General features: G+C 38.1%; 3 protein-coding genes across 4 annotated transcripts; 2 read left to right on the top strand and 1 right to left on the bottom strand.

Annotated features, from left to right (window-relative positions):
* The first annotated feature begins 96 nt into the window (after positions 1–96).
* On the top strand, positions 97–5,343 carry si:ch211-260e23.9 (uncharacterized protein LOC555795 homolog). 2 transcript variants are annotated; one of them, XM_067437719.1, is made up of 5 exons: positions 97–243; positions 1,655–1,812; positions 3,036–3,171; positions 4,355–4,630; positions 5,204–5,343. In XM_067437719.1, the coding sequence occupies exons 2-4, from the start codon at positions 1,683–1,685 to the stop codon at positions 4,581–4,583; spliced, it is 495 nt and encodes a 164-aa protein (XP_067293820.1). In that variant the 5' UTR covers positions 97–243; positions 1,655–1,682; the 3' UTR covers positions 4,584–4,630; positions 5,204–5,343. The 2 variants fall into 2 exon arrangements, with proteins under 2 accessions (XP_067293820.1, XP_067293811.1); XM_067437710.1 differs by lacking the exon at positions 5,204–5,343 and having other exon boundaries at positions 4,355–5,170.
* Positions 5,160–10,436, bottom strand: zgc:162297 (uncharacterized protein LOC555865 homolog). The gene is made up of 6 exons (XM_067437699.1): positions 10,024–10,436; positions 9,868–9,950; positions 7,776–7,956; positions 7,517–7,667; positions 7,285–7,412; positions 5,160–5,403 (listed from the first exon to the last, which is right to left on the bottom strand). Exons 1-6 carry the CDS (start codon positions 10,094–10,096, stop codon positions 5,213–5,215), a joined length of 807 nt encoding a protein of 268 aa, XP_067293800.1. The 5' UTR covers positions 10,097–10,436; the 3' UTR covers positions 5,160–5,212.
* Positions 10,437–10,594: 158 nt separating this feature from the next.
* Positions 10,595–23,967, top strand: ccne1 (cyclin E1). The gene is made up of 12 exons (XM_067437685.1): positions 10,595–10,945; positions 11,420–11,473; positions 11,616–11,703; positions 11,797–11,859; positions 12,744–12,907; positions 13,065–13,200; positions 17,043–17,189; positions 17,354–17,449; positions 17,546–17,680; positions 22,628–22,739; positions 22,877–23,034; positions 23,224–23,967. The coding sequence occupies exons 2-12, from the start codon at positions 11,457–11,459 to the stop codon at positions 23,338–23,340; spliced, it is 1,233 nt and encodes a 410-aa protein (XP_067293786.1). The 5' UTR covers positions 10,595–10,945; positions 11,420–11,456; the 3' UTR covers positions 23,341–23,967.
* The last annotated feature ends 1,831 nt before the right edge of the window (positions 23,968–25,798 follow it).

Genomic DNA, 25,798 nt, shown 5'->3' with positions numbered 1-25,798 from the left:
AAAATAACACCTGCGAGACTTCCTATGTAAACATCCGCATGTTCGAATTCAATTGACAGCCACGCCTTGTGGGTGGAGCTTGTTGACGTCGGATCTAGTACACAGTCAAGAACAAGGGGGAGGAGCCTCGTGTACATAAACAAGTCCAGACTGTACACCGAGTCACCGACTGGAGCGACCGCGACACAAAGATAAAACAGAGGAATTTAAGCTGCAAAAACTACTTTTCTGACAGCTAATAAGGTGGGCAAAACTAAACGTCGCTATTCAGATTTTACCTCATCTTTCTGAAATGTCAAATTTGTAAATCTGCTTTGTTTCCTCGTGGATAACTTCAGATAACTTGTTTTGTATTTAAACACTCAAATCTATCTAAGCGCTGTTTATTAGTTTATCACTTTAAACTTTCCGAAGGAGAATAGAATAGATCCACTCAAAAACAAAAGCAGTTTGCCTATTATTATTATTATATAATTATTTTGATAACGATTTTGATACGATAATCCGAACAAACAATCATTTGTATTACCGTTGTTTTTATAGTAACTGATCTAACTTCAGTTGCTATAAAGAAATGTACAGTAACGTTAGCCTACATTCAGTGCTTGACTGTAAACAAGTCTATGCTTTACATGGCCAGGGGGCTACAGCTGATCAGTCCTTCCTGTCCCACTTCACTGACGTATATTGGGGATCTTTTTAAGATGTTCAAAAAAAAAACATAACAGTGTTGAAAATAGTTAATTCAAAAAAAAAAAAAAATTATTTGTGAAAATGGAAGGGAAAATGATCATGATTAATCATCAAAATATTCATTATATTTCAAAATAACCTTCAACTGTAGCCAATTTAAAAGGGTGCAACAATTAACCATTTATTAAATGTTATGCTGGTATAAGCCGTGTGTGTGTGTGTGTGTGTACAAATAAGTTATCTTTAATGGGAATAATGCTTTCACGGAGCTCCTTAAGCGACATGGTGAAGGAAATAAATGAGATCGAGGAAAAAATATTAGTAAATACTTTTGCGTTCTCTCGTAAGTGTTTCGCGAGAGCACAAAAGCATTGACTTCTTATTCTTCCTCCCATCTCTACACACAAACACACCATGGCCCTTAGGGGCCCCGTGCATTCAAACCTGTAGAATGTCAGTTCTACGTCTGTACAGTGTGTTTATAGAATTAAGTTAGAAAAAACTAATACTATTTGCCTTTAGCAGTCTAGACCGACATGCCAGTACTGATCCTGTAGCCCACATGAGTCTATTGATAATCTGATTGATATACATTTAGTCTAAAATAAAGTTAAATTTAGAAATGAATTCCAGACAGTGTTAAAAATAAGCGATCTGTGGAAAGGAACACTATGTCTCAGTTCAACCAGCTGGTACTAGACTACATGCCAATTGTATCAGCTGAACCAGGCCAGCAGAACACAACCTTAGATTTTTCAACGTACCGTCTAATGTTACTCCTGAAACTTTCTGTGTGCACGTTACTTTCCATCAACCTATTTAAACAGCAACATCATGCTAAATATGCGTATTACAAAATCGTTTGAAAATGCAAAGGGAGAACAATGCAATGTATGTAGAGTCCTCTAGAGGGCAACATAGCCTAACCTTTACTGATTTTTGTTTTGTTTTTTTGTAACAGATAGTGTCTGGCTAAGCCATAACAGAAAATGATCAGCAGAATCCTTGCACAGCTGGTGGGAAGAGAAGAGAAGGACATTGATGTTGCAGAAGAAACTGATACCTTTGCAAACCTCCTCGAGTTTGATGATGGAGAATGGGTTATCATAAAGATACATGGTGAGTGGTTATTGCTAAAAGTAAACTATTTTCAGTTCAATAACTCAATTCTATTGATGTTATTAGAAATCACATCTTCTAAAACGCTTAAAGTGTGAGAGTCATTACTTACTTTTCTAGCCTGTGGGCGTGTTATACAAGTGGGTCTCAACAAGCGGGCCAATAGGGGGCCTCAAGGTGATTTAAACATATTTTAAACAGAACAAAACCAGCTTTAAATAAGCTAAAACAATTAAACATCTAAATATTTCTTAGCCTTTGGTTATTTAAGTGGGATTTGGGGGCCTTGAAGTCTAAAAGGTTGAGATGCACTGTTATAGACGATAGACTGGAGCAGTTCACCGAACACACTGACCTTATGTAGCGTTCTAAAAGCATGGCATGTTGTCTCTGTTTGGGCTAAGCTCTCTCAACGTGATCGGCCATTAAACAGCCTATTAGAAATCTTCAGCAAAATTAAAACGGCAACACTTTAAAATAAGGTCTCATTTGTTAACATTACTTAATGTATTAACTAACATGAATGAGCAATACATTTGTTACCCTATTAATCTTTGTTCATGTTAGTTAATAAAAATAAAGCATTTACTTTTTTGTTCAGTGCATTGATTCTAAAAAATAATGTATTAGCAAATTTTGAAATGAACTAAGATTGATAAATGTTGTGAAATTCTTATTTAATGTTAACTTAAGTAGTTTACTAGTGAAACCTTATTGTAAAGCGTTACCATTAAAAAATATAATAAAAGAGAGACTGCAAATGAAAACTTTAAAATATAAAAAATCAAACTATTAGTCAAGACATATTGTAATAAATAAATGACAAGCGTGTTACATTTAAAAACTATGTGACTAAAATAACCTTGTCCTGAACAGTTAGGATCAGTTCAGTTTCAGTTAAAATCAACCTTTATTATCTTGAACATATGCTACTAGTGTAGTTTTACTGTGTTCAGGTGTTTATCCAACAGCTATAGCAAAACTGTATAGTACTTCACTGATACAGAAACCACACGTGTTTAATTCTGATTTTTAAAACTTCTAGTTATTGAGATATCATCTTTGTGGCAAACCCCCTGTGTGACAACTATTGCCCTTATTGTCCCTTATCATATATCTTACTGTGCAAGAAAAGGAAAGAAAAATCGACCCTGCTCTGAATCATGCCTAATTGGATAATTAGTAATGTTGTTGACTTGAAGTAATTTATGCTTCCTGTGCAGAGAATCAGTCACTTGGCTCAGCCGACACAAACATTCTTGAGAACCTGTTAATCGAGCACCCCAGCATGTCTGTGTACCAGATGAGGCCTGATCAGGGAGACCTTGCTTCGGATGAAGAAACAGAGGACATGGCTAGGTAAGTTTAAAGACAATGACACAATTTCAGCTAGAATAGAGATAATATTCATTATTTAAAGGAACTGTATGTAAGAAATATATTTCAATTAATCATACAATTGCCCTGATATGTCACTAGACATTAATAAGTCATGTTCATTTCAAATACTTATATCACTGACAATAGTAGTCTGGCCAGGATATTGTCATTTAAAAGTTGTTGTTGCAGCGCTCAACTGATGTTGATGTTGATATGTTGTGTTTTGGCCTGAAGCTCAACCCTCCACCTATCTCCCAATCACAAAGTCAGTAGTGTTTCGGCATCCGGGTTGCCAGCTATACTCTAGTTACGACAGCTGCAGCTACAAACGTTCCTGCTGGATCCTGCAGCCTATCTGGCAACCTCGAGTCAGGGAGGAGGGGGAGAGGGGATAGTGATTGTAGTACCAGTTTTGGCCACAATCTTACATACACTTCCTTTAAGCAACTTAAAATGGCAAGTTAGGTGTTTAGAGGGATAATTCACCCCACAATCTTTTATAATTTTCTCACCGTCATGTTGTAAACCTGTATGAGTTTCTATGTTCTGTTGAACGTAGAAATAATATATTTTAAAGAATGTTGCTAACCAAACAGTGGCCCCACTGACTTTTTATGGTATTATACATAGTTTATATATATATATATATATATATATATATATATATATATATATATATATATATATATATATATATATATATATATATATATATATATATATATATATATATATATATATATACCATGGAATGGGGACCAGCCACTGTTTGGTCAAAACAACTTGAGGGTGAGTAAATGATGACAGAATTTTCATTTTTGGGTAAACTATTCCTTGAATAGTCGATACGATTTATAATCCTTAAAGTTGCTGTCCGTAACTGTTTTTTGTGTTCAAGCTTTACACAAATGATGTAACGAGACTTTACAACATAAATCCTTTGTCCAAACCATGTTTTTGATTTCTGTTTGAATATATATTGATTTTAAAATAATATTATTATGTGAGGGCAAAGCTGAATTTTCATCAGCATTACTCCAGTCGTCATTATTTTTTTTATTAATTCAATATATCCATTGATGTCACAAGGACATGTAACCTATATTTCCATGTTGTAACTGTAGTTATGTTGGCTTGTGATTTGTCAAATTTACCCCTTTAGGCCTGTGCCAATCAGACGTCACGTTTCTTGGCGGTTAGCAGCATGGGGCAGCCCCTTGCCCTGCAGCACCATCCTGCTCTCAGTGCAGCGTGCCAGAGTCTATAATGAGCACAGAAAGCTGACCCGCGGCGCCCTCAACAGGCAAAACCTCGCAAGAACACGCTATTCACCTTCCGAGCGCCATTACGGCTACTTCAAACAGCCCACTCAGCGCCTGCACAACTACTGAGAAAAATCAATTGCATCTGAAACCTCTGAACATATAGGATTTGATAAGTGAGTAATCGTTTTAAGGGGGTGTTTGCAAATTATGACATGAAACCATTCCCCTATAAAGACTAGTATGGATTAAGATAAATGTTTCATTAAATGCAGTGTGGTATTATTATCTTCAGGAAGATGTCTGACACTGAAATAACTCTGAAAAGCATGTTACAAAATCAATTTGCATTATTAGTCCTTTAGCAATGTAATGATGTTTGTGTGTTTCTATTTTAGCATGTATATTAAGTGCGGGGAAAAAAAAACCTTGTGTGAAAATAATTCAGTGTTGAAGATTGTACTGTACAAGGCAATGCATTTTATTCATCAAGTATTAAAGTGAAATTGTATCTTAATCTTACTCACATGACAAAGAGATATGCTGTGATTTATCACCAGAAAAACTAAATATGATGCTGTGTTGTGATTCAAATTGTTACAACTGTTATTATTTGACTTTGTATATTTAAATGATATTTTGGTTTTGCTTTTTTATCCTCATGAATATATTTGATAAAACTTTTTAAAAAGTGAAAAATAAATATTTTACCTTCACATTGCTTTTATTTATTTTTTGTGCAATTTTAGTTACAACAGTCACTCCCGAAGTGTGTGCATCTTCCCCATGAACCTTTTGACTCTCTCAGCATCCACACCATTTGCCCAGTAGCCTCCTTTCTTAAAATGGGAGCCGACGATCATGGCGCCTGCTTGAAGGTATTGCTCCACGTTATCATGTGTTACTCCAGAACCGATGAGAACAGGAATCCTCACAGACTGTGTAACCTCTGTTAAACAAATAGGACTCGACTATGAGTGTGAGGACATCTTTCTGCTACATGCAAGCATAAAAATACAAAAAACATGTTGTTCCTTCATTGTAATGAGGATTTTGGCATACTGTGCCTCATCCTCCATCTGACAGCTTCCCCAGTCCAATGGATCAGAACTAAGGAAGGCAATAGGCACATGTCCAAAGTAGGCAGCAGGGCAGTGGCAGACTAGACTGGGCCTGGTTTTTCGTGCCCATGTTTACAGCCTTCCATGATCACCAGCCATCTGGAAGTGGGATTTAAAATAGATGGAAGTGCTGGTGTCTATGTTAGCCCATACAAGGCCACTGGTTTTGGGGCAGGGCAGGAAGCAGGCCATCTGCCCACATGGGGCAGTCACCAGGGCCAGTACAGTGTGCAGCATCTACTCTTTCCAAAGGACACCACTGTCTTTCAGGCCTTACCCACCTTGCTGATGGGCTCCATTAGATATTAAAAGGAGGTTAACCTAAATTTGCAGATTAACCTTTGAACAGGATTGATCACTGAAAGTGTCACAAAGTGTACAGTTTTAACACTGATTCCTGGACTTTGCTCAAACTTATAGCCTTGGACAATTGCGGCCTGTGAGATTTTTCCTCTTATGATGACCATGGCTACAGAAAAATACAGTAAAACCTCAATTTTGTGAAACATTATTACAATTCAAAATGACAGCAAAGCTGATTAGAATCATTATTCTAATCTTTAGTGTCACATGATCCTTCAGAAATCATTCTAATATGATGATTTGTTGCTCAATAAACATTTATGATGATGATGATGATGATGATGATTATTATTATTATTATAAATGATTAAACCAGTTGAGTAGCTTAATATTTTTTTGTGAAAACCTTGATACTTTTTTCAGGATTATTTGATGAATAAAAAGTTAAAAAAACAGCATTTATTTAAAACAGAAATTGTATAAATGTATTTCCTGTCCTTTTTGAGTAAAAGTGTAAACAAAAGTATTCATTTTCTTTAAAAGATTATTTAAATGGTAGTGTAAATGGACTCAGGAAAACAAAAGGCTGTGTCCTGTTAAAGTCCTGTTAACTCAAACGTCATCATGGTATCCACATGAAAACACTGCAAAAATGTTTCAGCATGTGTGACTATACATGTTGTTGAGCATACATCAAATATTAATTCAAAATAATTTCCTGTATAATAAACTAAATAATCAATATAGGATACCCTAGCAAATAATGTTTACAACAGTACATTTCTAGATAGCAACGGGGCTAGTTTGATTTAATTTTATGAGACGTTAGGAAGCTGGAGACAAATGTCAGGATGACATATGAGATGGTTGGTTTATACTGACGCAGATCAAATTTGAGCGATTCAAACATGCAAAGCATGCTAAGAATTGATCACAATATGGGCTAATACATTCAACGGTACACTACAGTTCAAAACTTATTCAGCAAGGACATTAAAATGAGTAAGAAGTGACAGTAAAGACATTCATAAACTTACAAAATCTTTTTATTTCAAATAAATCAGCATATTATAATGATTTCTGAAGGATCATGTGACACTGAAGACTGGAGTAATGCTGCTGAAAATAAAGCTTTGCCATCACAGGAATAAATTACATTTAAAATATATGAGAATATTTTATCTATGCTATTTATTTAAAATTATACAAATATTTCACAATATTACTATTTTACTGTATTTTTCAGCATAAGATGCTTCTCTAAAAGCGTTTTAAAAAAAGGTACAGACTAATAGGACATATAGATATGACACAATGAAGATGAAGTATGGACATTAAAGAAATACCCACAGCACTTTTACACAGCCGGACTGAAGTGTATTATGACGTCAGGCTGCCAGACTCACCCCTCAGTTCCTCTGGATCAGCCTGTGCTCCAGTGGCAGTTCCTGTGACGATGACTCCATCAGAGAGGAAGAACTCAGCTGCTTGGGCTGTCTCGGCTATGCTCACATCTGAAGTCAGGGCATGAGCGCTGTAACATTTTTAAATATCACAGAATAAAGCAGAAACCACCACACTGTGTTGTGCCTCTGGGGTCAGCCAGCATGCAAGGAATGCAGTCAGATCTGATTATACCTGTGCTTCTTCTTGATGTCTGTAAAGATCTGAACATGCTCTGCTCCAATGTGTCTGCGGTAGCGCAGCAGCTCACCAGCACAAGCATTTAGCAGGCCTTCATCTGCAACATGTGAGAACACAAACCCCTCGGCACGGATAAAATCCAGCCCTGTGGAGAGGCAGAGAGTAATATTCATTAAATATGTTATCAGAGAATAATACCTTGGTTTGAAATGGCATTCATGATAGCATGATAGTGGTGCAGTTATGTGAACACCTGAGGCCAGGGCAACAGCCAGTGCTGATTGGTTTGCAGCTGAGAGAATCTGAACACCAAGCGGCCAAGACGGATAAAGGCCCCTGACTGCTGCACACACAGCTGTCATTGATGCACACACTTCTGGACCCACCTCAAGGGTATATGGAATATCATGCATGTTTTCAATGATCAGCCCATCCTGTCATACAGAGAACTGTCTGAAATGAGCTTTCACACACTGACCAAAAACAGAACTGACAAAAGAGAAATCAAAACATATAACACTGTCAGAAAGATTGGTTTCATGATTTAATTTCATTCAGCCACATTTAAAAGAAAATGGAAATATATCTCCCATTGAATGGTAGTTATGACCCTTACAGGCACCCGTACTGGCAAGAAGCAATGAGAAATCCAAAGACTGATCTGACTCGTTTTCACAAATCGGTTCTATTGAAATGTGTTTTAAAGGTGCAGTGTGTGGATTTAAGTGGAATCTAGCGGTGAAGTTGTGAATTGCAATTACTAACGCTCATCCATCCCTTTCGGAGCACATAGAGAAGATACGGGGGCCGAGTCCAAAACAGGACAAAAAGCAGAAAGTGACTAGAAATTTGCCCGTTTAGGGCTACTGTAGAAACATGGCGGCGCAAAATGGCGACCTTACTGTAAGTGGTATGTAGATAGAAATGGCACATTCTGAAGTAATACAAATATAATAGTTCATTATGTAAGCTTTATACACCACTGGAAACATAGTTATGTACAAGTAAAATACAAGTATTTTCTCATAAATCTATTTATTTTTCTAGTCAAGTTTATTATACATAAGTCTGTGCAAATTTTTGCCCGTTAAACCTCTTTTTTAAATAATTTTTTGCAAAGACTTGAAATTATATTTTGGGTACCATCTCTTCTTCACAATGTAAATGCTTTTAAGTCCTTTGTGCTGTGCAGCAAGTATAATATTAATGCCTTTTTATAATGTACAAAAAAAACAAGTCTATTTTTTTCAGTCTATTTTTTTTTCCGTTCGTTGCTGTTAAGGCAGTTTACACAAAAAACTATTATGATAACTATAATGACATTTACACCAACAAACAATATGATTCTGTTTATTATAAGTGCACCTACAATTATGTTTCTGCGCGTATAGTTTAATACGCAAGAATTGCTTATTATGCAATTATCTTCAAGCTGTATGGATTGGATGTCATTTTTATCATTCGTAAACTGGAAAAACACTCCAATGATATTGTTCCTCTGTGTTGTTGTCATTATTTTCCTATTCTCATAAAAAACTATTATTATAGTTACAGTTATCACTACAGCTGTCGTCCTTGGTGTGAACAGGGTCACTCCAGTTTTAGCTTTACTACATTGGCCACCAATTCACTTTAAGATAATTTTAAAGATAATATTATTATTGGCACTTAATGGTTTAGCACCCTAGTATTTAGCAGAACTTGTAAGACCTCATGAAACAGTCAGGTGTCTCAGATCTTAAAATCATGGATTGTTGGCGGTTCCAAAATCTAGATATATAACAAAATGTGATCGAGCAACTGTTTTGCGGTGAAGGCACGAATGTTATGGAACAGTTTGCCAATGACTATTAGATGCATGTACCTTTGTCTGTTTTTAAGTCTTTTTAAAAAATGTATTTGTATAAATGTGCTTTGTGAAGTATTTAGATTTTTGTGGGATTTTTTGTTGTTATTTTTTCCCCCTTGTGTTTTGTAATGATCGTGCCTTTAGTGAAGCACTTTGTGCTAAGCTTAAAAAGGTGCTATAAAAATAAAGTCAATTAATCTTCGGCTCACATCTTCCATTAAGAATCAGAGATGATTATCTGTATGATTATCTGGGTTAAATGATTCCGATGACTCGAGAACCACTCTGACCGAGTCTTTCTAATTCGTTATTGAATCGTTAAACTATGCTGCCATACAAGATTCGACACCGGTTCATTGAAATGATCCGATTTAAAACAAATGATTCGTTCGCGAATCAAGCACCGCTATAATCATAATGTTAGAAAGCGCGAGATTATTATAATCCCACACAAAGACATGTGTAAATGTAAGTTTCACTTGTATTGAGCACATACAAGTCCTGCTTGGTGGTAGATTTCCGCCTCTCGACAAGCCTCCTCTTTGATCTCTGAGATAGTAGCGCGGTTCAAGGGGGTTCCTGCAGAAGAAAATAAATTAAAAGTTCAGTATACTTTCCTCTATTAAACTTGTTCTCCTGTCAAATGCGTTACCTGGCAAAGCTTGGACGTGAATCATGCCGATGACATTTGACTTTAAGCGTCCGAAAAGATTTAAAAACTTCATTTCTTAAACAAACAAAAAAACAGATTTGTGCGCGTTTTGATGGTCATGTGACCGGTCAAAGGTTACTGACAGAAGAAGGCTATGACAACTAGCTACATGAATCCCATGAACATAAAATATACACATCTGATAATATTTTAAAACGCTGCTGTGCATTGTAGTGTTGTGTAGGCTATTTTAAGGGGGCGCCAGTCAATACAGTGACTGTCTAATCCAATAGCAAAATGAATGCGCTATATCAGTTTGACAACACTTGACATATCAAACGGCCAACAGAGCACAACCAAAACATCCAATTTCATGTATCAATAACATTATAGCGCGATTCCATTCATCTATTTAACGCGATCACTTGGATTGTTTACTTCTTGAGCCTGCTAGCCATGTGCTCAACGCACTTCCGCTACCTCGATGACGCCCCCCAAGTGACGTCAGCAAACACGCCTCATTTTGCCGGCAAAATCTTCATGTTTCTAAACTTTATTTTATTTACTATTACATGTTAGAATCATAACTTCTGGATTTCCCATTCTCCGACCGTGTCGGTGTTAATCTCACAACGGTATTGCTCGCACTGCTTCGCGGTCGTTATATCGAGCGGGGATTTTAAATGACCCGCGTTGACGGCCCCTTTTAACGACTGCTGGCGGGTTATAAGACAAGGCGCAAAATTACTGGCGCCAGCTCAGAGCGAGCGGACTACGGAACACATCACAGCTTAGCCATATGCTGCCTGCTTACAGACTATTTGATCATTTTTTCTAAATAATGCCTTGTGTCACACCATCCTAACTTTTGCTTTTGAGGATATCCGTGGAGAGAAGGCATTTTCAGAGGGCATCATATAAGGTACGTTCATTGTACAATAGTTCGGTTATTGTTCGAGCTCGGTAAAAGTGACATCAAACAAGTAATAAATATTAAAATGGTTTGGATAAGTAAACTTTAAAATGATGGATTGCCGAGACTTCAGGTTCTTACTTTGAGCTGTTGCGAGAGCGGGTTCAATGAAATGAGGAATAATGATTGGCTCGGCCATTTTCTGACTCCCTTGGGTAGAGCAATGCAAACGGGTAGTTTTATTAAAAATAAATGAAATATCGGCATGTGCCGGGTTTACTTTGAAAATATAGGCTTTAAAGTGCATATATCTGTGGTCTTGAAGTTATTGGTTGTGTTTTGCGTGTAGTTTTGACCTCTTGAACATTGTGCCCAGTTCTACTTCCCCGCGCCCAAAGCGCTTTGTGAAGCTTTACATGAGGGGGGTTGGGATTAAAAGCCACAAATCGGACATTTTTATAAAGTAACACTTTTATATTCTAGGCTCTCGACACTCAAGAAGGTCACACGCGTGGATATCATGCCAAGCAAGAAAGCGTAAGTTTCGCTTTCGTGTCTTTTTAAGGCAGTTTTGACCAGCAGTGAGCATGCATGGAAAAGTTGCAGCAGCGAGTTGGCCCAGTTAGTCAGAGAGTTCCAGGCCAATGTGGAAATGTAACAATATCATTTTTCGACGCAGGCTACGAACAGAGCAGATTAACACTACAGATGAAGCGCCTAAAATCAGTTCCGTACGTCCCAGGAAGAGGAAAGCAGACGTGGCTATTGTAAGATAACTATTCTTATACATTTGTATCATGCTCCTATATTCAAGACATGGTAAGAGATGAAGTCTCTGACTTTTGTTTTTTAATTCGCAGCATTTGCAAGATCCAGATGAGGAGATCACAGAGATGACCAGAAAGAAACCATGTGCATCACAGGTATGGGTGAATCGTGACTGTTTGTATATCCATAGGCCTCACCAGGCATCTCATATCAATGATACTAAACCTTTTGCCACTTGTATTTGAGTCTTTTCTGTAAATCGCAAAGTGGTGTGTGAGACTTGTGGTCTAAAATGTTCTGATATGATTCAGTTCTACCTCTGGTAAATACCTCTGGTAAGTGTATAGAGACTTAAGGCTATAAAAATTATGTCTTTATCATGAACTATTTCCAAATATTATTTTAAAAGATGCATATGCTACTCTAATTTGCATGCCTGGTATGTTGAAAATGCATATGTAAGAATTAAATGAATCATGTAAATGATTTGGCCTATATTGTCAATTCAAAGTGAAATTACAGTTGGTTGTTCAACATCTGTCATAAAACCGTTGCCAAATGTAATGTTTAACTACTACTTTTTACCTCGCAACAGAAGCGCTGTGCTGGAATGGATGTTCAGTATCTGTAAATTGGAATGGCCACAGATTTTAATTTCATTTAGTCTTTTAGCACTGTTAGACCACTGAGGCAGACCATCCTAAAATGTAATATTTAAAATGTTTTGAAATTTTAACTACAAACAGAGTGACATCAAGATTATAAAAAAAATTCCCCCTCAATGTCTATAGTGGTTACAGCCCTTCTTACTAGTTATCAACTTATTATTGCCGCTTATGTCACCTGTAGTATTGTGAGTATTTAGGGTAAATGTCATGGCCTGAATTTACACAGGAAGTTTTTTTTGTGTGTGCCATGGAAAGGTCCTTTTCAAACTGCCTTTGAAGCCTGCCCTAGTTGCAGAGGGCGGGCTTTTGTATTTGTTTATATCCGTTAGAGTTTACCTCTTTTCTTTTTCTCATCTTGTCCTCTTGCTCAGGCCTGCTGGAATCCTGACACAGGTTACACAAGCCCATGCAGGCGGATCCCCACACCTGATGAAGTAGAGGAACCGGTTGCTGTTGGCAGCATGGGATTCACACAGTACGCCTCAGAAAACATTTTCATCACCCCCACGCGTTCTACCCCTCTGCCGGCCCTCTGGTGAGATTTATGACTTCAAACTGCATTTAGCTACCTTTTGATTGATGTGACTGTTTGCCAATAGAATATCTTGTATGACACAACTTTGACATGTTCTGTGCTGTACATGGATGTACATGGAAAAAAGTTAACTCTCTTTCCCTATCATTTCTCATAGCTGGGCAAGCAAAGATGATGTTTGGAACAACCTGCTTAGAAAAGACAAACTCTACTTGCGAGATACGCATGTTATGCAGAGACATCCAAATCTCCAACCCAAAATGAGGGCTATTCTTCTGGATTGGCTAATGGAGGTTTGTAATGATTGTTTAACTGTTCACACGTCTTAATCTAATCTCATTAAGAGGGGTGGGGACACCACAAGTTCCTTCATTCCTGTCTAAACCTCAAGTTGTTTACCAAGGCAGTTCTCATGTTTTCTTTGAATTAAATGCTAACTGCAATTAGAGCCCAAAGGACTATAATAAAATTTAAAAATATATATATATTATTTTTTAAATTTAATTTTAATACCGTGCTTGAACTAGGGGTTGAATGACTTTTAAAGTCGACATTTATGTGATGAAAGTCGACGTCGACTAGTCGCTGATGACGTCATTAATTAAAAATAAAATAAACCTGAACCTTGAGCTGAGACTTGAACTCGGGTCTTCTTGTGCACAGCCAGTACCGCCGCTGGCCGTCTTGATGCCCAACACATAATTTTTAATGTGCCCTCGGGTGGCGCATTCACATTGCGCCGACAGAAATTTGTGGTGCCCCTCTCAGCACTTGGTGCCCTACGCGCAGCGCGTGATGCATGTGGTGGGAGCGTCGGCACTGTGCACAGCTGATATGGCATATGACACAGCGCTGCCCATAAGGTTATTGATCCTACATGACAGCTTTTGTATCAGTTCTTTTGTCTTATGGTCGTTATATTTCTCACAGATTTCTGTTCGTTCTGAATAAGATACAGATAAAGTAGCACAATAAAGATTACATGTATATGAATGCATTAGCAAGTGATTGTGTGTGAATTAATTCTACCTGGCAGCGTCTCTACTAGTGAAGCTGTGAGTTTTAGTTATCAAGAAATATATGCTAGAACGTTTCAGTTTCTAAGCTATTTTATTGATAAATCACAGAATAGTGTTGACAATACATTTCTGCGCTACTGAATGGTTTTGTGAAGTGCGTGCGATCTCCGCGTAATGTTCCATCGGCTGTGTGTGTGTTGCAATATGCAGCACGCAGTTAAGTGCGACGATTAACTTACGTGTACAATAAGCCTGCATTCTCCCGATCAGTTTTGAGCATCCAGATGGTAATCAAACATGTCTTGTGGAGAGTTCAGAGTATGCATTTTTTTTGTGTCATTTTTAACTGTTCAAAACAGAGCCTGCGTGTCAGGAATTGCTTATCCTGTTGCGCCCTCTATAGGCTAGCAACTAGTCAACGTCAAGCTTAAAGCGTCGTGACAGAGCATTAAGGTCGATTAGTCGGTGCAACCGGTAGCGTGAACACGGGTGATTTGAAAAGTGTATTCTTGTTTCTGGCATTTCTCTCCAGTAATTGAAACGCAAAAAAATATTTTAACTGTTTAAACTACATTTGCGTGTATCTAGCTTCTTTCTCACAGTGCGTTGATCCCATAAAATTGTGTGTCTTCTGTGAACGGAAACGCATCAAGGGATTGATTCTTGGATCGATCCCGGGATGGCGACCTAGTAACATTGCCGGGATCAGTCCCGGAACACACCCTGTGTGAGCAAAAGGCAGGACCAATGCCGTCTGGGGTGTGCCGTAGTGATGACACAGGAGCTGAGATTGAAGTGGAACGATATTATAGACTCAGTTTATGATAGACTCAGAAGAAAATTGTTTTCGCAAACATTGTTTCTTGAGACCAAAATCGCAATTTCGTAAGCAAATTTAAACCGCTGCAAAAAATGGAAGTCATATTTCACTATTGTAAGTTAATGCAGTTTAATAGAGGGGAATTTTTTTTTTTATATTTAAGTAACCTGTCATATACATAAACTCATTAGGCTATTCAAACACAAAAGGACCAATAAAGTCTCAAGCACCAAAAGCAATCCTCTAAGTACTCTTTAATTGAAAAATATTAATTTTCATTTATTCATACACGGTTGCTACAATATTTAGTTGAACATTTTAAGTGCTATCGTTTTATTGGCTGAAATGTGTGGAGTCACATTATGCCTATGGGACTGAACCATATAGGGCCTTTAAAATTAAGGTTACAAAAGAGAATTTTATGAAGAAAGAGAATATAGAAGTATATTGAGAGATATTTAATACTTTTAGGAGTTACAGGGACAGTATGGAAAAAAAAGTATTGATGGCACTCAGACAGCAATGTTCAATTGTGTATCTTAAAAAAAAAAATGGATACATTTCTTTTTTTTGTTGTTCAAAAAATATAAGACCATTGACAATGTTTACCAATAACTCATACAGCCACACTGAGATCTCTATATCTCTGGAAATAATGGGCCTTAAAATGAAGGAACCAAACGTAAAAAGGATTTTAAGAATTAGAATCTAAAAGGATATTAAGGTATCTTCAAAAAGAATTACCGGCATTGCAGGTATAAAAGATCAACTTTGATCAAACAAACACAAGAAGTGCTTTTTTTGGAAATGTACCCGTTGGCTTATAATGCAAAGATTTCTAAAGTCAACAGATTTCACTAATAGACCTAATTATTTTATCTGTGTGAAAATAAAATAATGATGCTTTTTAAAGTCATTTTTACACCGCTGTGAAAATTGTCATTCTGACCCGCATTAAAAAATATTGAATTATTCTGTAAATATACATCCATCACATTAAATATTTTATCTTTTGTCTTAATTTATGACTTTCTTCAGCAATTTTGTCTGCAATTTGAGATTGACACGGAATGACTTAAATGTGTTTGTCTGAGGGCCTTTATACACACAGACACTGAAATAACACAGTGTGGTACAGTACACACATTTTGAGTGTCCCTTATTTTCCTAAAGAACCACAATTGTCCCTTATTTTCTTTGTCAGAAGTTGGCAACCCTACGCTGTACATAAAACCCCTTTAATATAGTTGTTGTTAGCTCAGGGGTGGAGGGGGGGTCCACTAAAATAAATTCTAGTAGAGTACCGGCACCTCTTTAGGGCCACTTAAAGCACTGATCGCATTCAATTATATTCAAGGGTTATGTGCAAGCTGATAGTACAGAGGATGGGCGTCGGAACGTGTGGACTGAAAGACCCACGCACTGAAAGATATTAGACGCACTCACTTTTACATCTCTTATTCAGGGCATGTCTGTTCACCACCCCTAACCCAACCGATAAACACTTAATTAAACGCATTAGATTCTTTATTTCCACTTTTTAAATATTTTCTTTAATATAAATTCCTTTCCGATCTGATATGTATGTGATGGGGGTTGGAGTAGAGTGAGATCGGCAAAAGAAGGATTCAAGCCTTGGGTTGATTTGTGCCAACTTTCTGCCATATGCTTTCACCCCTACATTATTACTACTTTAAATGACTCCATGTCTTCTCTGATTTTGTCTGTCCCTACCAGACATTATGTAAACAAGCGGCCAATTCACTCTTGATGTAAATGTCAGTAAAAATACGATATTGGCAATCACAGACATTTAGTTATAATATCTGTATGTCATAATGTTGCGTTTGCTGAAAAACATTGTAATTTGCCCTATAATTTTTACCAGGTTGTGTGAGAAATGGACAAACAGGATTTAAAATCTCACAGTACATGTGTAAAACCCACATTTCTCTAACATCCTCCATTTTAAAACCAGTCCTGTCTGAATAGGACTATAGTTTTTTCAATAAACAGAGCAATAAAATAATAATAATAAAAAAAAGCATTGTGACTTCAGAATAGAGGTACTTACTGAACCGTAATTAGTGTACTGTCACTCACACTGAACACACCATTGCGTACACTAAAATTTCACTGTTCTCTGGGTTTAGAAATGGAAGTCTGTTTTCATAGAACAGATAACTAAAAATAAAAATGTAAAACGAGTAGCTTTCTGGAAATGATGAATGTTTTCTTTGTCATAACCAATGTTGAATGCTGATCTTTGACACTGACATCCACTGCCGTCTTTTAGGTTTGCGAGGTGTACAAGTTACACAGAGAAACGTTTTACTTGGGTCAGGACTACTTCGATCGCTTCATGGCCACACAAGAGAATGTTCTTAAAACGACACTACAACTTATAGGCATCGCCTGTCTCTTCATCGCTGCCAAAATGGAGGTAAGTTTTACTTTCAGCTGCCCTTGTACTTCAGCCTGAACTTTTGATAAGGGCTGTAACGTCCTATCAGTGAAATTTTATGTTTTAAGAACATTTCAAAGTGAAAGTGCAGCACTTGTCAGAATAAGGTGAAATGTAATGTTTTTTTTATGATCTTTCCAAAGGAAATTTACCCTCCCAAGGTGCATCAGTTTGCTTACGTTACTGATGGGGCCTGCTCTGAGGATGACATTCTTAGCATGGAAATTATCATCATGAAGGTAGATTATCATCATTTAACCTCAGTACTGTGCCTAATCCCTGCTGCTTATGTGGTATAATTGACTACCCTACTTTTTTTCCTCTTTTTCTCCCAGGAGTTGAATTGGAGTTTGAGTCCTTTAACCCCAGTGGCATGGCTCAACATTTACATGCAGATGGCCTATCTAAAGGAGACTACTGAAGTTCTCATATCCCAGTACCCACAGGCTACATTTGTACAGATTGCAGAGGTATGACAGCACAATTAATCTTGTTAAAATCACAATATGCTGTGTGACTATATTTACCGCATAAAGCTGTGAATCCATTCGATTTCTATTCTGCACGTGTCGTTTCCTGCAGTGTACAGGCCTGGCTCTGTTTTTTTTTTTTTTTACTACACATACTGCAGGTGTACATGCAGCTTCTGATTATAGCCTTCTCAAAGCTGCTCCCAGTTAATTGAATGTAACCTACAAAGTTAATTTCTGGGGATTTTCTGTAACAATAAAATGCTTTTAGGGTGCGTTCACACTTGTCATGTTTGGTTCGATTAAAACGAACCCTGGTGCGGTTGCTCGGTTAGTGCGGTTCATTTGAACATATGTGAACGCTGCCCTCCGGACCCTGGTGCGCACCAAACAAGCGGACCGAGACCGCTAAAAAGACGGGTCTCGGTCCGCTTCCAAACGAACTCTGGTGCGGTTCGATTGATATATGAACGCAACACGGACCAAAGACATGTAAACGGACCAAAAACCGGACGTATAATGTCACAAGATGCGACGAATAATGCAGCTGATTTGACGACGCGGAAAGATCGGTGTACGTTATCCAAAATGAGTAACTTTAACGTTAGAGGGCAAACGTAGAGCAACGAGGAAGAGCCTCATCAATATTTGGTCTGACGAGCATGTTTCGAAAATGCTAGAAAAAAAACACAAAAAGCAAACCTGGCTCTTCTCATCAAAGTTCCTGTGTTGCCCATTATTAGCAGGTACAGACGAACGGCCGTCTCTGCACAACGGAGGAAATCCTGCTGCTGTTTTGAATGTTTTGAACATTTTATGAGCTCTTCATGAGTTCTCAGCGGGTAAAAATAATGCCACATGTACACGCATAAAATGATCGCGTTTAATCCAGCACATAGCGTTGTTTTGAACATTTCATGAGCTCTTCATGAGTTCTCTGGTAAAAAATAACGCCATATGTGTTACACGCATAAAATGATCGCGTTTAATCCAGCACACAGCGTTGTTTTGAATGTTGTGAACATTTCATGAGCTCTTCATGAGTTCTCTGGTAAAAAATAATGCCATATGTACACGCATAAAATACCCGCGCGTGTAATCCGCACACAGCATTGTTTTGAATGTTCGGTAAGCGAGCTTCTACGTCATATAAACCGACCAATCAGGTTGTGAGCGTCTCCCTGTGCCTTTGGTTCGGTAACTTTAGGTTCGCTGTTAAAAATGCCCGTGTGAACGCTAAGCGGACCAGGACTATTATGTTTGTTTTTGTTTTTTGGTCCGGACCAAACTAACCAAACTAACCGAACTACAAGTGTGAACGCAGCCTTAAAGGCATAATCTAAATGTATACCAAATACAGATGTTTATACAGATTTGAAAGTTTTTCAAAAGTAAATCATTCAAGTTTGGAATGATATGTGTAAGTAATGGCAATTTTTGGGTGAACTAATTAAGGTAGGGACACGCCCCAAACTAACGGCAAAGATGTAGCACTGATGGAAACCGACATTGTTGCAAGACTCTAGGTATACAAAGGTAGGGCTGTAGCTATCAAGTAGTCTACCAATTTTTCCATTGATTAATTGGATAATTAGTACTTTTTCTTTATTAAAGAGCAATACTTAATATGCAAGAGAAACTAAGACGGGTATCTTGACATGAACAACTCATTTGTTTCCTTTTTAGAAAAATGTTTACAATTTTTATTGCTGAAATTGCATCCATTATTATGTGACTATTTATATTATAAATAAAAATGCATTTAAAATTGCTATTAACTATCTTAGTAGTGAAGTTAACTGGTTCACACTTGTAATGTTTGGTTCGATTAAAACGAACCCTGGTTCATTTGAACATATGTGAACACTACCATCCGAACCCTGGTGCGCACCAAACAAGCGGACCGAGACCGCTAAAAAGATGGGTCTTGGTCCGCTTCCAAACGAACTCTGGTGCGGTTCGATTGATATATGAACGCAACACGGACCAAAGACATGTAAACGGACCCAAAACCGGACGTATAATGCAGCGGATTTGACGACGCGGAAAGATCGGTGTATCCAAAATGAGTAACTTTAACGTTAGAGGGCAAACGTGGAGCAACGAGGAAGTGCCTAATCAATATTTGGTCAGACGAGCATGTTTCGAAAATGCTAGAAAAAACACACAAAAAGCATACCTGGCTCTTCTCATCAAAGTTCCTGTGTTGCCCATTATTAGCAGGTACAGACGACAGAACGGCCGTCTCTTTTCTGCACAACGGAGGAAATCCTGCTGCTGTTTTGAATGTTTTGAACATTTTATGAGCTCTTCATGAGTTCTCAGCGGGTAAAAATAATGCCACATGTACACGCATAAAATGATCGCGTTAATCCAGCACACAGCGTTGTTTTGGATGTTTTGAACATTTCATGAGCTCTTCATGAGTTGTCTGGTAAAAAATAATGCCATATGTACACGCATAAAATGCCTGCCCGTGTAATACGCACACAGCATTGTTTTGAATGTTCGGTAAGCGAGCTCCTACGTCATAAGCCGACCAATCAGGTTGTTACCATCTCCTTATGCCTTTGGTTCGGTAACTTTAGGTTTGCTGTTAAAAATGCCCGTGTGAACGCTAAGCGGACCAGGACTATTATGTTTTGTTTTTGTTTTTTTGGTCCGGACCAAACTAACCGAACTACACGTGTGGAAGCACCTTTAAATTACCATTTGCTATTAAACCTATAATTAAAATAATAATATAATAGTTACTAAACATTGCATTTATGTTGTGCAACTTAACTTTCAAGTCTCAGCTTCAGCTCAGGTATGACATAAGCCTTTACTGTCTTCTGAAGATTTTGTGGCTTTTGTTAGAAGCAAAAAGTATTGGACAGGAAGGAAACTTCGAAGAAGATTAGAGATGGAGAAGCACGGATCAGCTGTAACGTCACCGAATCCACTGTTAAAAACAAACCAACAAACTTGGTTATTAATTAAAATTCTTAAATAACCTAAACCAGGGTCGACAACATATGCAGCACACTGAGTAGCCGCTGCTGGAGCGTGAAGAAACGCGAGAGATGTTTGTGTTTAATTCAGATAAAGTACATCGCAGATACAGATCTACATTTTCAGCTCATCATTCATTATAGTAACACAGCTTGTTTTATTAAGTTAGGAGCTATGAATAGCCTGTAATTAAAAAGTGTGAGATTTTAAATTATGCATATCAATGAAAGCATGCAGCTCTGAAAGCATGAGCTCTGTGCGTCACGCACTCACAACACGGCTCGTTCTGCCATTTGTTGCGCTGAGCTTTGAGAACATTTAATGGTGTATATCATTGAAATCAAGTAAATTCCCATTAAAGATTTCACAAATGTCACAATAACGGTGATGCATGTGCAAACTCCATTCATGATTAGCCTATGCATTTCAAGTGCTGGTCTCTCTTCAGCTGACGCGCAACCTGAAGCTCAACACACAGTTGTCTTCATTTTAAAATAGCGAGACCAGTGTTTATTCCGCCGGTTTCTCTTGCATTGCAGTCTCTGGTCTTGAAATGAGATGACACTCATTCATTGCGTTTTACCGTGAAATGAGTCCCGTGTCATTATTAAAATGAACACAGATTTTTTGAGACTGTTACTTTTTTTTTACTTAACCCACCTGACCCGCGGATCTAATCGCAATCTGCGCAGTAGGCTATTTGCTAGTCCTCGCACAAAAAAAAAAGTCTTTCTGCACCATTAACGTGTGTAGTTAAATGGACTACACAAAGCTCAGAGGCAGATGATTTTGCCTCAGATTTTATTTTATTTTATTTTTTTAATTCGAGTAACTCAAGTTACTCAAGGAATCGTTTCAGCCATAATACAAATCAGCGCTTGCTTACCATTTTGAATATCAGTTAAGCCAATCACGTTCTTTATTCCACTTCCCTCATGTTATGAAAATATTTGCGCAGTATTTCTCGGGTAAGCTTCCATAAAATTATATCAGCCTACTGTCTGTTCAGTTTGGACTTACTTGCTCACTTTATTCACTTTTGCTCTTATTCTTGTGCACTGACTTGTTTGCCAAGCCAAACAGCCAATCAGAGTTCTCCCTCACTGATGGCCCCTCAAAAAAAAAGCTGTCTGACTAGAGCCAACGCTGCAGAACACACCTTAAAAAATTAGGTCGCCAATGTTCAAAAAAACGGTCCTGGTGTGTCCTTGGATTTAGGAACATGGCTTAAACGTTTATTTTTATATTCATGTGATTTGAGACTCCATTCTAGAATGGTAAACCCAGCCTGATCTGTCGGCAATTTGATTTCGCCCTGCAACTCCGTCTGGAAACCTGTACATTCATTTCTACTGCTTCTGTTACACTTTTGCGGGAACCAATCAGAGACTGGCTTATCCACCTGGCACGCTATTTGCGGGTTTAACACGATGACCGATATAGAAACGATAGGTCGTTGCCCATTGAGCGCACCACTTGTAGTCTGATTGGTTGAAGGACTATCCAATTGCGTACTGAGTCATGTGAATAATGCTCATTGATCATGCCTTTTGTGCAGTAGAAAATACAGAGCAGACTCCCAAGACCAATGTTCAATCTTAAATTGAGCTTGCTCTGGTTATAGCCAGACAAACTTCATTTAGTACAATTACTATATGAATGTAATCTAATAAACTAAAACCTTGTTTTGTAAATAGAATGTGTATTTGTAGCTTTTAGCAAAATTGGAATCAGGAACATGTTAAAAAAAGGTGTTGGGGGTGTCTGTGTCAAAAAGTGACCTTGTCCGTGGTAATGCTTCCTAGCTTGAAGTTTTTGCTTATGTTGAACTTGAGCTAAAGTTTCAGGCTTTTTTTTTTCTTCCTCCTTCTCTAAGTAGATTTCTCTGTGGATTTTTCTCTATCTCTTTACTTTGGACTTAGTATGTTATTTTTGCTTTGTGTTTTTGTATAGCTCTTGGATCTATGTGTACTGGATGCAAGAAGTCTGGAGTTCTCTTACAGCCTCCTCGCAGCTTCTGCACTCTTCCACTTCTCTTCTCTAGAACTAGTGATAAAAGTTTCAGGTATGATTTTTTTTTTAACAACTCTTGTGTGAATTTCTTCTTGATTGCTTTATTAAACAGCGCGTGTATATTACAAAATGGACTTGGGTGTTTGGAAGTGACCTTTTATTCAGGTTTTTTTTTTTTTTTGGTTCCAGGGCTGAAGTGGTGTGAATTGGAGGAGTGCGTGAGATGGATGGTGCCTTTTGCCATGTCAATTCGTGAAGCAGGTAGCTCAGCTCTCAAGACATTCAAAGGAATAGCAACCGATGACATGCACAATATCCAGACCCATGTGCCTTACTTGGAATGGCTGGTAAGAATATTGCATCTGAATCTTGGCCACAGCTTAATTTTTTTCAATTTTATTCTAAATAAAATGCAAACAACCAAAACTTAGACTTAAACAGTACTGCCTGTCTTGTTCTGACGACCGAATTTTGCATAGCCCCACTTTCATTTCCTCTTACTTAAAGTTTTCTTGTTTCTTTTTTTTGTTCTTCAGGGAAAGGTGCACTCCTATCAGCTAGTAGACATTGAGAGCGGGCAGAGATCTCCAGTTCCCTCTGGAGTGCTCACACCACCACACAGCAGTGAAAAGCCCGAGAACACAGACTCCTGACTTCCTTGATGTATGGACAAGACACGGCCCTGACTTATGAATTTAAATATAAATCAACAAATGAATGGCATTACACAACAAACCCAACCATCAGTTAACATGCTTTGGCATAAGACTCAAAAGACCAAGAATGTCTTATGCTGTTTTATTTTTCCCTTTTTTTTCTTTCACACGAGACTTGAAAGCTTTGTTTTTTTTTAAATGGTCCAAAGGTTCTTGTTTTATTTTATTTTAACACATGTAGACTACCTGCCAAAATCCCAGAGCTGTATCTGGCTCTGATTGCTGCTAAAAGAGGGTGGGACTGGAGCAGATGGAAAGATGACCACAGAGATCCCCAAACACATACAGGCATGGGTTTCTGTTGCTCAGGTTGCCATTTGGACCAGCAAAATCCTGACAGGTTGTCACAGGGACTTGAGTCCCCACTACCAGAAAGGACCAGAGAAATCACCAGCTTCAGAAGTTTGGACTCTGATTTTTATATTTAAGATTTTTTTGCTTCCTGTGTGTCGTAACCAAATTTGACCTTTCACTTTTTATAGGTATGTTTTTAAACAAAATGCTGCTACATTTCTATATCATATGTCTAAATAAAGCCACTGTCTCAGACAGTTTTTATGATTACTATACTTGTGTTTCTTGGTGTTTATAAAATACTGCTAAAATTATATATATATTTTAAATGTATCTATATATGAACCATTATTTTATAATGCAAGTTGTTTTTAACGTATATGATTCTGTGAGATTGGTGAGCAACCAAAGAGATGGATGCATTGTGAAAAACTAAAACAAAACATGCTTTAGATGAGTCATTTAATTTACTAACAAGGCTACACCCTGCAGTGCAGTGCATTTAACTTGATGGGGAAAACTCCAGCATGTGTAATTTGACATGCATGTACAGAGGCAGCCTAATCTGGCTTTTAATGGAACTAGAAGGGTTGTACTATTAGCTGCTTTATATTAAGTTATCTAATTATCAAAAAACAATCCATGCAGATTGGGAAAAATGCATGCACTCGTGACCTGTTTTACAATAGTATTAAAAAATAGCAGGGTGGCATCATGTATGAGATCTATGAAACAAAATGGTGAACAGGGCCTGTAATGGCTGTCTCGCTCATGCATCTACATACACAGTGCCCTCTGCTTGCAGTCTGAGAACGAGTGTTACGGAGAGACCTAGGACATGATCCACTAGATGTCAGTGTGATGCTTTGTCTGTCACGATCAGAAGGCTGGACTTGAGGTCTGTGAGCTCCTCAACAGCTGCTGCTGAGACAAGGGTAATTCATTACATTGCACACTGACAATCGCTCTGCTGCCTTGGTCTGGCAGTGTTTGGGTGCTGTGTTGGTGACTGGAATCTGCTTTAGGCAGTTTTGGTTTGGGCTTTATTTCATTTATTGAAAATGGCAAACTGCTGAATATGCTTTGCATTGAAACATTTCACACATACATTGCAGATTGGGACTAATTAAAAACATGTTTCAGTGGCAGATTAAGCAGATAATAACAAAAGGGTGAGAGATGAGGTAGATGAAAGCAATCTCAACGATCAGTTCGTGCAGCTTTTTGTCTCATGCTGAACTTATTGAGGTTGAGTGTGAATGGTGTCCCACGTCACTGTTCTGTACTTAATGTGGCAGCAGGATGGCTACCATGCAGTCTCTTAAAAGAGCTGTATGGAGGTCAACATTGAAGAGGAGGAGGGGTCTTCCCCCAGCAGACAGACCCTGGGGGCCAGGGGGCCCTCAGGCAGGCAACAGCGCAACAGCTGTTATGTGCTCAATGGCCCCTTTTGTTCTCTCCGCACAGACGCTGGTGGCAGCAGCAGCAGGTGCCCATTGGATGATCTCCCAGCCATCACCGCCAAAAGTCACACCTAGTCGGAGCTCTGTGCCCCCTGTCTGCCACTAATATTCATAATGCCATGGGCTACTATGACATGATCCAGTTCTCAACAAAGTTCTGGTTAAAATATGTGATATTGCTGATTATATTGTTTTACATTTTGATTAATTTACGATGCAGAACTTTATGAAGAAATGCTATCCTCAAGCAAAGCTGTTATACGTTTAAGCATCCGGTTTTGGTCAAATGTCTACAATTTTATTTAAGATCTAAGCCACTCCATGCGATACTGTGGCAGACACAAGAAAAAAAAGCAAAGGGTCAGCTTTCCACTCCTTGAGTGAACTGCTTGTTTGTAATTGTTAATTGAGTAGTTCATGTGCTGTCAGGGTTGAAATGTATAATCAGCCTACATGCATTAATGAGTATGTGTTGTGTTGTTCTGTCTCCTGTACGACATGGGGCAGGGAGTAAATTGTTTTAGATAATTCATTTAGATGACTCAGTTTTAGGCAAAATAAACGGGCTTTTCTCGGGTTGTTAGCGAGCCATCTTCATCAAAAGCCCCCTACGGTTCTTAGAGGTGGCGGGGGCTAAA

This window comes from Pseudorasbora parva, chromosome 1 (assembly GCF_024679245.1).
Source record: "Pseudorasbora parva isolate DD20220531a chromosome 1, ASM2467924v1, whole genome shotgun sequence".
Lineage (NCBI taxonomy): Eukaryota > Metazoa > Chordata > Actinopteri > Cypriniformes > Gobionidae > Pseudorasbora > Pseudorasbora parva.
The sequence above is the reverse complement of the archived record's forward strand: the minus strand, read 5'-3'. Positions and strand labels throughout refer to the sequence as shown.